The sequence below is a fragment of the Coturnix japonica genome, chromosome 18 (assembly GCF_001577835.2).
Source record: "Coturnix japonica isolate 7356 chromosome 18, Coturnix japonica 2.1, whole genome shotgun sequence".
Classification (NCBI taxonomy): domain Eukaryota; kingdom Metazoa; phylum Chordata; class Aves; order Galliformes; family Phasianidae; genus Coturnix; species Coturnix japonica.
Window position 1 is genome coordinate 73,605 of NC_029533.1, and position 16,854 is coordinate 90,458.

The following is a 16,854-nucleotide window of genomic DNA, read 5'->3' on the forward strand; positions in this document are numbered from 1 at the left end:
ATGTAATGAATATATATACAAATTCCTGCAAAATACTGATTATTTATTAGTTCAACCTATATCTGTCACACATTTTCTCCTAATGGTGTGCAAGAGAGGTGGAGCTATCTCCCTTGCACCAGGGGGAATTAAGTCATTAAGCATACCTGCTTTATAACTACTTTGTGGTTATGGAGTTTGATTCCGCAAGTCACCAGGGTGCTCTCTGCAGTAAAGTGTCAGTTGGCAAGAAACCATCTAGCCCATCCACTGCCTAGAGATGCTGTATTGGGTTTGTTTTGTTTAAGATGTTTAGAAGTTGGGAAAAGGATAAATGCTAAATTAATGAGAAGGAGAATACAATGGTGTTCTTCTTTCTAAAGTTTGTGTGAATGAAGTAATGGTGCACAATGACCATGAGTTAATGGTTATATAGCTAGCAGACTGTATTTCTTATGTTAACTCTACAAGAGATAACGCTTAAATTCTACACCCTGAGATACTGTGACAGGACAGGAGCTAACAACTGTATGAAAACACAGGCTGATGACAAGGATTTTCTGATATTGATAGAGGAAACAAAACTTTAACCATGAAGTTTGGTATTTGAAATATTCAGAAAGAAGAAAGAAAAAAGAGAAACTGAATTTTGAAAGAGAAATTCCAAATATTTCTAGTAAGATTCAGTTTTGAGGGGAAGAGGATAACTCATGAGTGAAGAAACTTTAGGAGGTGTCTGGTCCAAGTTCCTTCGCAAAGCAGGATTATGTCTGAGGTATGATCAGTTTTGTGAGAAATTTACTTAGGTCTGGAAAATCTAAAGGAGAAAGGCTGTACCATCTCTTCTGGGTAGGTAACATCACTCTTGATGTCCTCCCAGTGGAAAAGTTTCTACTTATATCTAGTCCATACATCTCTTATCTAAACCTGTGTCTGGTGTTTCAAGTCCCACCATACACCAGTTTGAAAAGTCCAGCTCCATGTAATAAAATCCTTGTAAATACTGCTGTTCTATATATTATGGGTATCTGAGGGCTTCAGGTCCCTCTGAAGCCCTCTGTGCATATAGAAAAAGCCCTCTTCCCTCAGCCTCTTCTTATACCACATCTGATTCAGCCCCATGACCATCTTTGTGGCCTTCTGCTGAAAGACCACTTTGTGAATGTCTTTACTGTGCTGGGGAGACTAAAACAGGATTCTACATATCATCTAATGAATGCTAATCAGAAGGCAGTAGTCATTTTCCTAGGCCTTTTAGATAGGTTTTGTTAATATAGCCTAGGATGTTGTTAGCATTTCTTCCAGGCACATTTTTAGCTACCAAGCTGGACATCAGTTCAGCAAGATCCCCAAGTCACTCTCAATGGAGTTGATTTTCAACCATCACAGTAATCCAGTCAAACAATCTATGACACCACATTTCTCATTTCAATTACATTGCTGTACTTTGTCTGCATACAGTCTTCTAGTTCCTCCCATTTGTTTCACGGGCTGCTTGGATTTGTGTACATACACTTGAGTTTTATTTTATCCTGTTCTGTCATCCCTGAGGACTCACTTTTTCTTGTCACCTTGTACCTTTTTCTTTCACTGTTAATCTCTGCTTAATGACACAATTCGCCTTTTCCATCATTCCTAGTAAACATTCCCCTCAACAGGTTGGTCAGCTTCACTAAGATTATTTTGTAAAGCTTTACCAAATGTCCCTTGTCTCCCCAAGCAGTTCCTGGTCCTCAGAGACAGTTCTACAGTTGTCAAAGCCTGTCATCAGGACCAGTTATGCAAAACCAAGTGTTGCCTGCAGCATCCAGGCCCTCCACCCAGTCTTTCTTCCTGTAGGGTCAAGGAAAACACAACCTGGACCGCCATGTCCTACACCTTCCCCCACAAATCATGGTTGTGTAGTCATTCTGGACATGCTCAAAGCCTCCCCAGTAGTATCTTTGGTGTCCACATGGTTAATCAGCAGGGGATAGTAGCCTGAGGTCTAGACAGACTTCAGTAGTCTCCCTGAAACATCTTATAGTCAATGCCCTAACAGAGAGCAAACATCCCTATATCTTACTAGATCACCAGAAAATGGTCTTCAGTCCCTGAAGGAAACAGTTTCCTGCTATCACACACTGGCTACTGCATTTTCAGGATTCGCTGGCTCTGAGCACATGCCATGTACAGTTTCCACTCTTTGCCTGATGCCAGAAACCAAACCAGTTCTGCAGTTGCAGATCTGCTAGTGGAGAAAGAGCCATCTTCACCTCACCAGAAGTCACAAGCACCCAGCGTTCCCAGTCCTGGGAGCCTCCAGCAAACAGTCTCCAGCTGCTCTTTCTTCTGTGCATATGGAGGTTCAGGCTCTTGTCTTTGCAGTGTCTCTGTGAATAACTTGTCAATTTAATCATCCTTTGTGCTATGCAGCCTGCTCACTTCCTCCCACAACTCCTTGACAGATCAAAACAGCACATCTGCAAACAAGGGTGTGTGACTTCACATTTCTTGCCTTCAGCAAGAGACACCAGTCACTCAGCTTAAAAATCAGAGCAATGCAGAACCTATGTCACAGATGTTTTTTCTGAACTAGGACACATAAATCTGCTTTCGCAATACTAAGACTTCCTTGAAACATTCATGGAGTTTGTTTGTTTTTTATTAGAGAAGATAAGTATTGCTACACAAATATACAATTTTATTAAAACATATTTTTTCATTCTGTTCTGATTTTATGGTTCACAGTATGCCTTGAGAAAAGGTTAAAATTTATAGAACTGAAATAGTGCCCAGGTGACGTAAATCTTTTACTGGATGTGCACAGTCCTCTGTAGAACTGTGAAAAGAGTTCATATACACATTGCAAGCTTTCTCTGGAGCTGCATGATCAGGAAACTTGTATTTAATCTTTAAACTCCTTTCCAGAATTTTTCTTTTGTGCTTGAATTCCAAAATAGTTTTTGTATATTTGTTAATGGTCGTGACAGCTGCAGCCATACAGCAAGCGAAGGAAGCCCAAGCGAGACTATAAACAAAAAAGTTTATTAGAAATTAGCAGATCATTTTCATATCCAAGTTGTTCAACTTTATTTTTGAAAAAATGCACCCAAGATGTTGCACTGGTTTATACTAGGGAAAGAGGAGAATGGTCAGAGAAGACACACATTTGGTTAATGGCCATCCACATACCTGACTTACAGAATGCACCTCTGTATTATGCTTATAATATCCACATTTAATGACCTTCCTTATAATATCCACATTTTATGCCTATGATTCCTCTGTTAATTCTGAGTTCATTATTGGGAAGAGGAACTATGTAAAAATGAAGATGCTTAAAAAATTAAAATGTGCGGCTACTGAGACTAAAAATCTCACAGATGTCACTGAGAAATAATTTGTGTCAGTTACCCACAAAGATTAGTAAGTGTTAAATAGCAGGGCCAAATGCTGAAATACATTCCTGAGAAAATACTGAGAAAATAAAGGTGATGACTAAAGAGGAAGAAAGTGGCACCAACTATGAAATGTTTGGAGTAACACCATAACAAGACAGAACTAAAAATTGATATTGAGTTAGGATTTACTGAAGATACAAGAAAATGCTGGACAACGCATGCTAGAAATGTAAAACTATCATGTAAAAATATGGTCTCAGTGGAATGAATTACAGTTTACAGTGAATAAATTTAGCAGAGCCTTTCTTAACATGCCAAGGTCAGGATAATCAAATGAAATGTGTGCTTTAGTAGAAAAATCAGTATAAGCAACTCCTTTTAATATCTCTTCTCCTTCATAGCTATTTGTTCCTACATCCTTGCTGTAGTTCAGTAAAGTCATTTGTGTTTCCTTTTTTATTTTTTCCCCTTTTGAATGCTATTTTCAGCAAGGATTAGTTACCAGGATTATCAGACAACCAGTTACACTGACAGTTTGAGTGCAGTGGACTATGGCATACAGATGCACAAGACCACTAGAAAGAGGAAGGAGGGAGAGCAGTTTAAATTATGTTTTCTCCTCAAGTCAGCCAAATCACATATTGACTTACCATCTCAAATATAAGAATAAGTGGAAAAGACCTTGTAACAAAGAAATAGCAAGAACTGGGGAAAGAACTGGGAGAAGCAGGTCCACCTTTGCTGGTATGTAACCTGTGGCTTGAGCCAACTGTAGTAGAGAAGAGTTGAAGATGGCAGCAATGAAATCAAGTTTTAAACTATGAGATGATTTAAAGGTAGTGTATCTGATTCATGTAAAAGCATTTTCACTGAATAAATAAAGCGCTGTAGCATTAGTAGAAAAATTAGTATAATTAATAATACAAAGCACAACTCCTGTTGAAGGCATTCTTCCTAATCACCCTGTTAAAGCCCTTTGAAGGAGCTACTTAAATAAAGGCAAGAAACTGATTACAAGAAAACTTCAAAAAGGCCTCTTACCAAAAACTGAAAAAAAAAAGACCTCTTATGAGCAGATACTTCTGTAGAACAATGCTGTTGTGTTAAAATATACAAAATAAAAGACAGAACTGAATTGTTTCCTTTGACAATATAAGAGGATATTAATGTAATTCCTCAAGATTTTTCCCGAACTTTTCCTTTTCCATATACAATCTGGGGGAAAAAAAAAAGAAAAAAAAAAAATAGGAACACATCGACTAAGGAGAACCATGAGAACCAAGGAAAGAAGTTGAAGTCTTGTTACTGAGAGACCCAGAGGATAGAGGACAGATTGGCTACAGTGGAAATTTAGCTTCAAGAAGTAAATTCAGTTTGAACTCTGCTCAAAGAATAAAGGCAAATGCATGATCAGAAAGATCAACTGGAAAAGAAAGTGGACTACGGCAACTAGTTTATCTGGATAAAGGAGTTACAGGTAAAAGTGCAACTTGAATACATTTTTTTCCATCACTGCTTTGTGAAGGGAATGTAGTACAAAGCAAATCTTTAGAGAGAAAACTTTTTTTTTCATTTGAGGATGCATCAATGTGAGAAACACAAGGAGAGTGAGTGATTCACTAAAATGATAAACATCTTCCAACATACCTAAGAAGATAAAAAACAAATATAGAGAAATGTACTGTCTTAGTTTCAGATGGGACGGAGTTAGTTTGTTTTTTTGGTTTTTTTTTTTTTTTGTTTGTTTGTTTTTGGTTTTTTTTTCTTTTCAGAGTCTGGCATGATGTTATATTTTTGGTTCTAAGAGAAAAACAATGTTTTTAAGACATTTGTGTGCAAACAACTGTCTGATGCTCAGCCACCTGCTGGTGCCCTAATGCTTCTTAAAAAGATATTCAGGGCCACCACAGATTAAGCCTACCCATCAGAAGTGATTATTGTGCCAGGTACCTCCTGGACAAGGTAGAAGAAAAACTCTGGCACTGCAGCCAGATTTGAGGAGACATAGGAAACTGTAGCAGGTGGAAGAAGCATGACAGAGGATCAGCAGTTCTTGCAGGCACTAGAGCTCTTCTCCAATGAGTAAGGAGGTTGGGATAAAAAACTGTTGCCACTGACCTGATTCTCTGTTTTCCTTGGCAGTTAGAGAGGTGATTTTAAAGAGGACCAAATGGTAAAGTAGTAAATTTTTTCCTGTGTGTCTGCTCATCCATATCCCTGTCATGGTCTTAATGACAGTGACCACAAGTGGAAGTTGGGATAATCAAAAACAGAGTTAAATACAATGCATCTTTTGGCATTTGACTTCTTTCCTCATAGAGTATCAGCATATTTCCCTTTTTACTCTCATGAGGTTCTTCCACTCAGTCAGTAGGAGACAAGTTTTGGAATGCTAGGCTTGAGGACTTACAGAAAAATTAGGAAGCTCCATGTGTAGGCTATCAAAAGCAAGCTAATTTTGAATATGGAAAGAGATAAAAGGAAAGAAATCAAGCAAGGCAGCTGGAAGAAGGTAATGAGGCATCTGTATGTATGGTTTGCTTTATTCTTAGATGTGAATGGGGTGATGTGACCAACTGTTAGGATGAGTAAAGGAAAGAAGAAAGTAAACTTTGTCAGGAGAAAAAAAAAAAAAAAAAATGGCGCATGCAATTGATTAGAAAAAAGGCACCACAAAGACCATCTTCCTTAGAGTACATGCAGGTACCAATGGCTTCCTTGGAAGTTGGACAAATATGTTAATCTACATCATTTATCATTATTTGAATAGTCTCTGTCCTTGAAGTGTTGTCTGTACCCACACTTAAGTGCACTGAAAGCACTAGAGAAACAGCTCCGTTTATATATGTTGAACAGAAGCTTCCAAACAAGCTGGTTTGGCTCAGGAAATTTAAACTATATCTATATATATCATATAGATATCATATATATATGATCTATATTCTCAGTATTTAGAGAATTAATCTGAGTTTTGCTCTAGTGACATTAATTATTAAGGCCAGCAGACTTTGGATTTAACCCAATACAATTGTTTCTCCGGTGACATAATGACAGCTGTTTTCAGCAAATATCTTTTGAAAATTCATAGAATCATCATAGAATCATAGAATGGCCTGGGCTGAAAAAGACCACAGTGATCATCTAGTCTAATTTTCTGTCATGCTGCAGGAGAGATGTAGCGATTATGGCTTTAGAGAAGTAGTAGTAGACTGTTTTCCTTCTGCTGAGCTGGAGAGAAACACACGAGAGAAAAAGGGGACATAGCTGAGACTGAGCTGTAAAGCAGAAAGGCACACTTAATAAGCAGGCAACATGAAGTAAATAATTTGATGGGCATCCGAGCTTTCTCTCTCTCTCAAAAGGCAGTGGAGAGAAGAGCCAGAAAAGAAAGAATAATAACACAGAATCATTATAGAATGGCCTGGGTTGAAAAGGTCCACAATGCTCATTGTGTCCAGAGTCACATCCAGCCTGGCCTTGAATGCCTCCAGGGATGGGGCATCCACAGTCTCCTTTGGCAACCTGTTCCAGTACGTCGCCACCCTCTGTGTGAAAAACTTCCTCCTTCCCTTCAGTCTATCAACTGCACTGCTCAGCTTGATGTCATATGCTAACTTGTGTGCCCCGGTGGCGCAGTGGTTAAAGACGCTGCCTTGCAACACTGGGGCCCGGAGTTCGAATCCCCCCTGTGGCGCAAGTGGTAGAAGTGCCGCTCTGTTACACAGAGGCTCGAATCCCGGGGGCTGGACTCGATGATCTCTAAGGTCCCTTCCAACCCGCACGAAACTATGAAACTATGAAACTTGTTGAGGGTGCACTCAAATTCAAATACTGAATACTGACCAAATTGGAACGGAATTTCAGTGGCCTAACAAAGATATGTATATAGCAAAAATCCTTTGCATAGCCCACTTTCTTAATAAATGAACTATATTTCCTCAGTAGGAATGTTACAATTACTTATAGGGCAAAAATACATTATTTTTTGCCCAAGCCTCTTCTCAAAAATTTAAATTTTGTCTGAAATGTTCCACATGCAACTACTTGAAGTAAGGAAATATTTAGACTAAATGAATGAGGCCAGGAGTGCTTAAAGTAACTTATGCAAGGCAGTCTTCCTGGAAAACAAAGGTACTCAATCTGGGCCTGAAAAAAATGGGTAATCTGATGCATGTGGAGGAGAACCTCTGCTTCATGCAGAACTGTCTGAGGGATGGTAATTGCAAAACTCACATTTATACATCCTATGCAATAATCTGAGTACTGAATTTTGGAGAAAAAGCATCTAGGTATCAAACTGTTTTGTCAGGAGAGAAGTAGGTTAGACCTATCCATTATAAAGTAGATATAAATTCTTTGAATATAGGGTGAAGTGACTGAAATTGAAGAATCAAACATAAACAAATAGGTACCAATAGGACCAGCCATAATCCCATGTGTGAGGTCTCCAGTCTTCAGGACCAAGATTTACAGTCATTTGAAATACAGTTGTGTACATCATGTGAGCAACCATTCCCAGAAGACCTAAAAAACACAATATCATTACAATATTAGAAAATGCAAGCTGCAGCCATTCCTCCTTCTCATCTCATTACAGTTGTCCCTTGAGCTCCTGAATAACATTTTTCAACATATCTAAACTCCATGAGAAACTGAACATACACATGAACATACTGAACATTGTTATCTAGTTGTATTTATGTGTTGTGAGTTTGTCAAGACAATCACTAGTTCAATCCTTTGGCACCTGCTAGTGGAATCTATGGAAGCAGTGAAATATGCAACACATAGATTTTAAAAAGCAAAAAGGTTACTGGTCAGGGGATGAGGCACCCCTAGCCATGTTGTCAGCTGCTGAACTGAGTGAGGTTTCTATTGTCAGGGCCTACAAACTTTGAGCCCCAAGCACCAGCTATTGGAGTCAGACTAGTGGTATGGGCCCCTGACTGTGATACCAGATCCTGGTTTTACCAACCACTGAAACACAACTGGCAAAAAACAGTGTGACTAAAGAAATGTACATGTGTGTGGATATGATTTTAAATGATTAAGTGCTGGCTACTGAGGGGACCACTATAGGTGGAATTCAATGCAGCTTACTGGAGTAAGGCTGGGAATGTGGGTGCTCCAGCCTGTAATGTCAACTACTGGCATCAGTGGGGCTCCAGTGCAGCTTCTGACATGTGTGGGGTCTTCTACTCCTGGCCACTGAGGCAAGAGTATTGTGCAATTTCAGACTGTCAGCATGCTGACATGAGTGAGGCAAGTGTAGGACTCCATACTGGTGGCTGAAGCCAGGCCATGCATCACAGCCCATGTGCCTGGTGCCAGCCAATGTGGGGGTAAGTGTCCATATCTTCCCCAAAGATGTTGTATGTTTGGAGGGTGAATTAGCGAGCAAACTCAAAGCTGAACCAGCCAGAAAATAATGGTGCTGCAAGTCTGGTCTGGGACATCAGGAGGGGTGGGAGTCCATGCCATTACATCCAGGAGGCCTTACAGCATGGGGTGCATATGGGATGAGTGTCTGTATGTGAAAGCTGCATTTTCTCAGTATGCATCAGGCTGGACTTATCTATAAGTAGGAGACCAGGGAAGTAGACAAGAGAGGCCAGAATCTGGGCAGGCATACTAGCCAGAAGGAGGATTTGTGCCAGCATGTAGAGTATCCATTAATGTCTATGTGCTTGTGAACCTGGGGAGTGCTGTGTATGTGCCTGCACTACTGATTTCTGCCTCTGCCAGACCAAGCTGAGAGTCAGCTTTCTGTGTTCATGTTCTTATGTGAATCCTCTGTTTTCAAGTCAGTGTTTTGACTATGGCAGGCTGACTATGTCATGGTCCTTTGCTTGTGTGTCCTATGTCACTGTGACATGTACTCAGCATTGCTACTGGATGAACTTGCAAAAGGGAAAGAGGCAGCCATGTCCCTCAGTCTGGGCAGAGGCATCAGGTTCACAGGCACAGAGATGAGCTCCACTGACCAAGAAAGAGGATTCTGGTGCCAGAGTGGCACCAGAGGAAGTGGCCATGCTCTTTACATCACTTAGGCTCGCTATTCTTTCCTTAGAAATAGACCTGGCAATGGACGAAGAGGTACAGGTAGGAATATTTCAGCAAAAAGTAAGCTTATTTAGCAATTCAAAAAAAAAAAAAAAAAGTATGCTACTTTACTAAGTCTGTAGATGAGGTTCAAAATACAGAAAATCTCTGACAAATGATAAGAGAAAAATATTTTAAAATTGTTTCCAGGAGCTCTACTGGTAAACCCCTACTCAAGAAAGACTGTGGAGACAGGGGTCTTCTTTTGAGCAATTAGTAGGTCTGGTGACTATGAACATTTTTTAAAACTTTCAGAAAAATAAGTCAGGAAAAAAAGAAAAAAAGAAAAAAAAAGGAAGAAAGTTATTCTACAATGTTCTCAAAGGTCATAGACAGTAAAGCTTGGGTGCCACACTGTGGCCTATGTGGAGCTGAGAGAAATCTGGAAATACGTAAAAGTTGACAAAAAGGAAGAAGAAATCACCCATTCTGTTTCAGGTGAAGAGCCCTAAAGATACAAAAACTGTAGCAGCAGTGGCTCTATATTGGGCATGAAGAAAACATTTTCATATTTAAGGTCATTAAATATTACATTTCCTCGGAAAGTCAGAGAACCTTTATTACAAAGATGGGAGTTTTGTTTTGTTTTGTTTTGTTTTCTCTTTGCTTTGTTTTGTTTTGTTTTTTATTGGTGGTGGTGGTTCTGGGAGTTGGAGATTTTTCCTAACATGAGGCTAGAAAAACATCTTTCAGATAAATATTAGGAAATTTGGGCCTATCTTGAATGTTGAACTAAAACTACAGTGTTCCAGAAATTACTATCTGGATTGTAAATTGTTGTCTTCTAAAGTCCTTGGAGGCTCACCCCATTGTCCACATTAGTCACTTTATGAAAACTGTAGAAAAGTTGAGTAAGATAATAACTAGAGCCACAAGAGTGATCAGAGGCAGTAGAAATATATGTGAAGTCATGTGACATGTTTTTCTATTATTTCTTTCAGAGAAAATGAAGGTGAGACACAATAGGTGTCCTTAAGTATGCAAAGGCATCTTCAGAAATTAAGAAAAATATTTTTTTTCTCTATTATCACAACTGGGCTTTTACATATCTTAGTTTACTTATCCAACAAATAATAATGGCAAACGAATTAAATATGTGATTATGTCTAAAAGGAAAAAGTAGAGTGAAAAATCTTTAATTCATGAAGAAAAGCACAGCAATCACAAATACAAGAACACTAAATCCACAAATATTAGAACTAGGATCAAACCCAATTTTCCCAGAGAAAAGCATCTTGAGATTACTTCATAAAGACATAGGCTTTGCCATCTGCCCATGTACTTGACTGTCAATTACATGTGTTTTTAGAAGATATTTTTGCAACCTACAAAAATCAATTTGTACTCATAACATTGTGAAAGATGGTGGTATGTGTTCCACAATAAGTTATATTGCTTCTAGCTTTAAAACGAGTAACTGTGAAACACTGTGCATGTTACCAGTAATTTTAGCATAATTTCCCTCAGTGACAAGTGTTTGACATAGAATTGCAGAGTAGTAGTAGACATAGAATTCAGACTGGCAGACATTTTCAGAAGTCCCTGATCTGATCTCCAGTTCTCATCACATGGTCAATGATGAACTCAGACCACATTGCTCAGGTACTGGTATATTAAATTCTCCACCAAGAGGACAGACAAGCAGTGGAATCAGCTTCCCAGGAAGGCTGCAGGTCTATAAGAATCAGCTCCACTGCGCAAGCTGCTCTGATCTTGGAGGTAACCCTGCTGTGAACAGGGAGTTGGACTGGGGACCATTTGAAGTTTCTTCAAAATTGATTTTGTATAGGATGCTATTATTAGATAGCACCGGATTAAGAAGTAAAATGCAGAAAGTTAAACACAATTTTTATGATGGTTTTTTAGTAAAAACTATGTGATTCCACTTTATTCCCTCTTATAACTGCCATTTTGATTGGACTGTTTCTCATTTTATCCTCAGCATCTTGGAAATAGAAAATCAAGTTATTTTGAAGGTTTTTGTTGGGTTTTTTTGTGTGTTTCTTTGTTTGTTTTTGACAATCAGACAGCCAAAATAAAAATTATAAAGTTAAAACACTGACAATAAAAATAATAAGTACAAATATAAAGTAAACATAATAAAGCATATTAAGAAATAATATTAAGAAATAATATTTTCCATAAAAAAAACCACAGCAGTGTGTTATTAATTTCTCAGTAGACAGATGGTAGTAGTTCACAATCTTACACACTGTCATTAATCTTCAGCTAGTTATCAGTGTTAAATTTTCTGGATGTTATAAATTGAGATCCTAAATTGTACCTGCTAGTACGATGACTACTGCAGAAAAGGCGTTGATCTTTAGCCCATCAATGACAGTACTGTAGTAGCACATTTCTATTGACATAAGAACAACTCCAGTCAGAAGTAAAATGTTATAGAGTAGCTCTGCTACAATAGACAGCCATAAAACCCCTGTAAAATCAAATAAATAGCGCAGAGTTTATAAAATGTCACTTAGTATTTTCACCATTTTTCTCTTCATTTATATTGTTTACATAACTTTAAACAAAATGTCAGAGATGTGAGAATGCTATTTTAACATCAATAAGAAGAATTCAAGTTCAATAGCTACCCTGACTTATTATTCCTCTACTGATTTGGCCATGTAGTGAAAGAGCTCTGCACATTCCTTCTGCACATGTAAGAAGCTCACAGTCCAAGGTGGGTAAGTACAGTTTCTACACTGAATAGTTACCCTAGTTATTAACAAACATCTTCCCTTTTAGTTTTCAGTCTTACCAGAAAAGCTCTTTCAATTTGGACAGAGATGCCTTTATGTGCCTAGGCAGTCTCCAGTTTTCACTGAGATTGATCTGTTAGTTCTTATCTCTCTAGTTATCTGTTAGTTACATCACTGTTTTTACTGTTCACATGCTAGTGACACACAGGCCGGAGCAGGCAGGATAATCCTCTTGTGTCCAGATAGAATCAGGACCTGGCCAACAACTGGTCACTGAACCATAGAAACCTTAAAAACAAGTTATTATATATATGCACCAGGTATATATATATACATATATATTAACAATCATAAATTAAAAATAGAAACTTTGTAAGTCATGTAATTGACTAAATACTAAATATTGACTAAATACTAAGTGCCTGGCAAGGTGTATTTCTCAAGAAAATCTTTATCTCAGCAAAAAGAGTTGATTATGTTCAGGAAATTTGAATGATACATTAGCCAACAGCATGGTCCAATAATAGAATCTTGCATCTAAATATGTTTGAATAGTGAACCATCACTGCACATGCATGGAGCACCTATGTATATCACCTTGCCTTGGGATGTTCAGGAATAGCAAGCTTGATGCATCCCAAGACTTGTGCACACAGTAGCCATACGTATGTGTGGAACACAAGCTTTGTCTTCTTGTGCAAGGTGGAATGTGAAAAGGGCAAAAACCTTTATTTCCACACAGGATTTCACTGCCCTGAGGTATTTTCACATTGAAGTATTCAGGTAAAAAATTTCTTAGTTGTCTTGATAGGACTTGTGGATACCAGGGGCCAATGTCCTGTTCATGGAGTTGTTTCTGTACTGTATCCACCAGTGGTTCTAGTTGTAAGGATCCCCCAGTCCCAGGTCCACAACCTACTCCTCATGCTACAAACACCTTGAATTATTTGTGCACAGAGACATGGCTGCACAGAGGTAAGAAGAGGGGCTTGCCCTCAGATATTCAGTCTTTCTGCTACCCCTGGCAGTTGTAAATGCTTATCCAGGCTATTTGGACAAGAGTACTTTTCTAGTACGTAATTGCAAACCTTGGAGAAGACTTTATTCTGGATCAGCCACTACCTGATTGGTCTAACCATTTAGATGATGGGGTTAACATTGGAAGGGACTCTCTTCATGGCATCTGCAAGCAGGTTTCGTTGGAAAAGGATCAGTTCTTTGAAAGAACTAGGTTTACTCCATGCTTTCTGTAGTTATCTTTGGGTTGCAAAACCTAGATGAATGGAAATACCTACTTAGAGCTATGTGTAGCACACAGGGAAAGGATTAATCTCAAGATTGGTTTGGTGCACAGGACATCTCCCAAGTCCCCTGGGAGACAAGATGCTTGTCCCCGTTCATATGCTGCTGTCCCTGTGTCCTTTCCAGGTAGCATAGTGTCAGTAGTGGAGTTCTTGACTGAATTTGGAGGTATAAAGAAAGAGATAACAAAACTTAGAAAACCCGATTTCCAGTATTTCCATTATACTTATTCGAAATACCTTTTTTGTTGTTGTTGTTTAAGTTGCTGTTCAAAAGGAGTGGTTTCAAAGGACATTGACATATACTTTAAGTCATGTGGGCTTCATTTTGAAATGGAAAAACAAAATAAAGAATAAAAACTATATGGGATTTAATTTCTTTTCTTTCTTTTTTTTTTTTTTTTTTCTTTTCCAAATCAAAACACATTGTATTTATTATAGTGGTAAATGTGGTCAAGAAAGTTTTATTTATGTAAATACAATTGCGTATTTACCTCGATCAGAAGCTGGAGTCAAACTGATAAAACTTCTACATTTCTCACCTAAAAATAATAATAATAATAATAATTTTAAAAGAAAATTCTGCATTATTTTGTGTTCTGCAATGAAACAGTTCAACAGAAAAAAAATTACCATAGAAGCACAAATTAAGATGACCTGGAAAAACTCTAATCTGTGTTTGTAAGTACATGGATCAACTCATGGACCTGTTTCAGAACAGAAATGGTATTACACTTTTAAGGGAGACTTTTGAGAAAGTCTTTGAAGTTATTTTCCAAAAGATGACAGCTGTGAAAGCCAGAAATTGAAAATTAACAGTTAATTTGAAAGACTGTATTCCATTCCACTTAGGAATCTTGTGTGCCCCGGTGGCGCAGTGGTTAAGGACACCGCCTTGCAACACTGGGGCCCGGAGTTCGAATCCCCACTGTGGCGCAAGTGGTAGAAGTGCCGCTCTGCTACACAGAGGCTCGAATCCCGGGGGCTGGACTCGATGATCTCTAAGGTCCCTTCCAACCCGCACGAAACTATGAATCACAGAATCACTAAGGCCGCAAAAGACCTCTACAGCAAGAAGGCTGCTGCTCACACTAATTCCTTCAAAGTTTGACTGCTTCTTTATCTGTAAGCTTTGATTTTCTAACCAATGTGATCTCCTGGTCCCTGTATAGATGCTTTGAACAAAGCTCTAGGAATTAATTTTGGTCTGCTCTGAGAATAGAGGATGGTTTTTTTTCAGCTACTAACCACATCAAGTATGGACAAAAATAGCCATAGGCAACAACAGATCCATTCTATGAACCCAGTATCTATAGCAATCTCTACCTAAAATATGTCTTTTTTTTCTGTTGTTTTCTTTTGAGTGAGAGATGCATTTTGCTCTGCTCTTTGTCATCAACCTCTTTAAAATTGCACAATATACAAGATCTTCTGCCAGAACTCACTGCTCAGGACATACAGCTTCTAAAATATTTGTATTTTGTTGCACAGATGACAGCTGACTTGATTCCTAGTTTTGTTCAATTTGGCACTCCTAAACTGATCAGAGCAACAAGAAAAAAAAATTAACTTTGACCCGAATTCACAATATAAACCCTATTTCTCAAATCAGTTAAGCAGTTCCACATACAAAGATCCAAACACAATTAGAGGTTCTCTTACACAGCAATTTTTTTCCCATTCTACTGATACTTATGTCAGAGTGAAACACAGTTACATGGAAGCTCCCATGATTCACGAATTTCCAAATTTTGGTCTAGGAGTGTGAAAATAATATTATTCTGCTTTGGTTTATGAATTTTGAGATCACAGTAATAAAGTAAGTATGCCTGTGCTTAACAGGAAATCCATGTAAAAATCTTAGTCTCACAGATTTAACTGGTAAAATGAAAATCTAAATAATTTGTCATTAAAATGCATGTTATGGTTTTTATGTTCCTACAGGGCAATCATTCAAGGTAAATATCACAGAATCACAGAACTGTAGAGTTTGTAATGGACCTCTGCAGACCATCTAGTCCAATGCCCCCTAAAACATGTTCCCTGCAGCAGGTTGCTCAGGTAGGCACCCAGGTGAGTATCTCCAGAGAAGGGCCACCCTTCTGGGCAGCCTGTTCCAGGGCTCTTCTACCCTCACTGCGAAGAACTTCTTCCTCTTATTTGTTTGAAACTCGCTGTGCTGCAGTTTGTTCCCACTGCCACTTGTTCTGTCATTGTACACCATTGTAAAGATCCTGGCCCATGCACGATGGGGGTTATTTTTGCCTTAGAAAGTAACAACATCAGAAAATAAACCACTTCCCTGTTATAAGCAATACAAAATCTTGATCTGCATGATGGTCTGTCACTTTAAAATTCTTAACAGAATTTATTAGAATTTTTTTTTTAGAAGTTGACCGGGGACTATCATCTAAGATCCCCTTTCCTGGATAAGATCAAATTTTAAAGGCTGCTTATTCTTTTAAAATACATACATGATATTGCAGCAACGAGAAAATTGACATCAAATAAGTAGAAAGAACTCAGAGTATTTTCTAAAGGAAGTTTATGTGCTTTTACTCACCTTCCCCATTTATAATTTCTTCACACGAATACCAGATTCCAGCATGAAACTTTCGGTCAACAAACTTGTCATCTCCTGTTTCCCAGATATACTGCACAGCATTGCTGTTGTTGGCGTCAGGGCTATTAAAGCGGATGCAGTGATCCCCTTTGGCCTGTCCTATGCAGAAAGGTTTGGCAACTTTTCTTGTCCCTTCACACCAGTAATTGCTACTGAATGCTGTAATAGAGAAAACTAAAGAGAGAAAACTGAGAAAAAATGCTGCTGAGGCTCTCTGCCGTCTGTCTGTGGCTGGGACTGAAACTGGCATCCTCTAGGACTGTTGTATCTGTTCTTCTGAAACAATCATTTACACAAATATATAGGCCTGGTAAAACACCTGCCTGTATTTACCATCCTAATCTTCACTCCTCTCAGTGAACAGCACCAGCTTAGCAGTTAAGACAGAAAGCAGAGACAGAGGCATAATCAGAAATCATGTGGTAGGAGAGATTAAGGATTTAGGGCAGTGTTGTTTTGTGCTAACATCTTGTGAAAGAAATACAAGGAGAAGAGATAATGAATTATAATTTGGCCTAAGAGTCACAGGAGAAAGGGCACAAAGAACACAGAATCAATCTCAGAATTGTAGGGGTTTGAAGGGGCCTTTAGAGATCATTGAATCCAAAGCCCATGCAAAGTGGTATCCCAACAGCAGTCTGCACAGCTTGGCGTTCAGGCGTGTCTGCAATATCTCCAGAGAAGGAGAATCCATGATCTCCCTGGGCAGCCTATAAAGCATACCAATATGTAATCAGAAAAAAAATATATTTAGAGAAACA

At 38.5% G+C, this 16,854-nt stretch overlaps 1 protein-coding gene across 1 annotated transcript; it reads right to left on the bottom strand.

Moving 5' to 3' along the window:
- Window positions 1-2,703: 2,703 nt before the first annotated feature.
- Window positions 2,704-16,409, bottom strand: LOC107321983 (germ cell-specific gene 1-like protein). Its single transcript, XM_015879517.2, has 5 exons — window positions 16,034-16,409; window positions 13,965-14,012; window positions 11,749-11,901; window positions 7,775-7,886; window positions 2,704-2,989 (listed from the first exon to the last, which is right to left on the bottom strand). The coding sequence occupies exons 1-5, from the start codon at window positions 16,341-16,343 to the stop codon at window positions 2,734-2,736; spliced, it is 879 nt and encodes a 292-aa protein (XP_015735003.1). The 5' UTR covers window positions 16,344-16,409; the 3' UTR covers window positions 2,704-2,733.
- Between the last annotated feature and the right edge of the window lie 445 nt (window positions 16,410-16,854).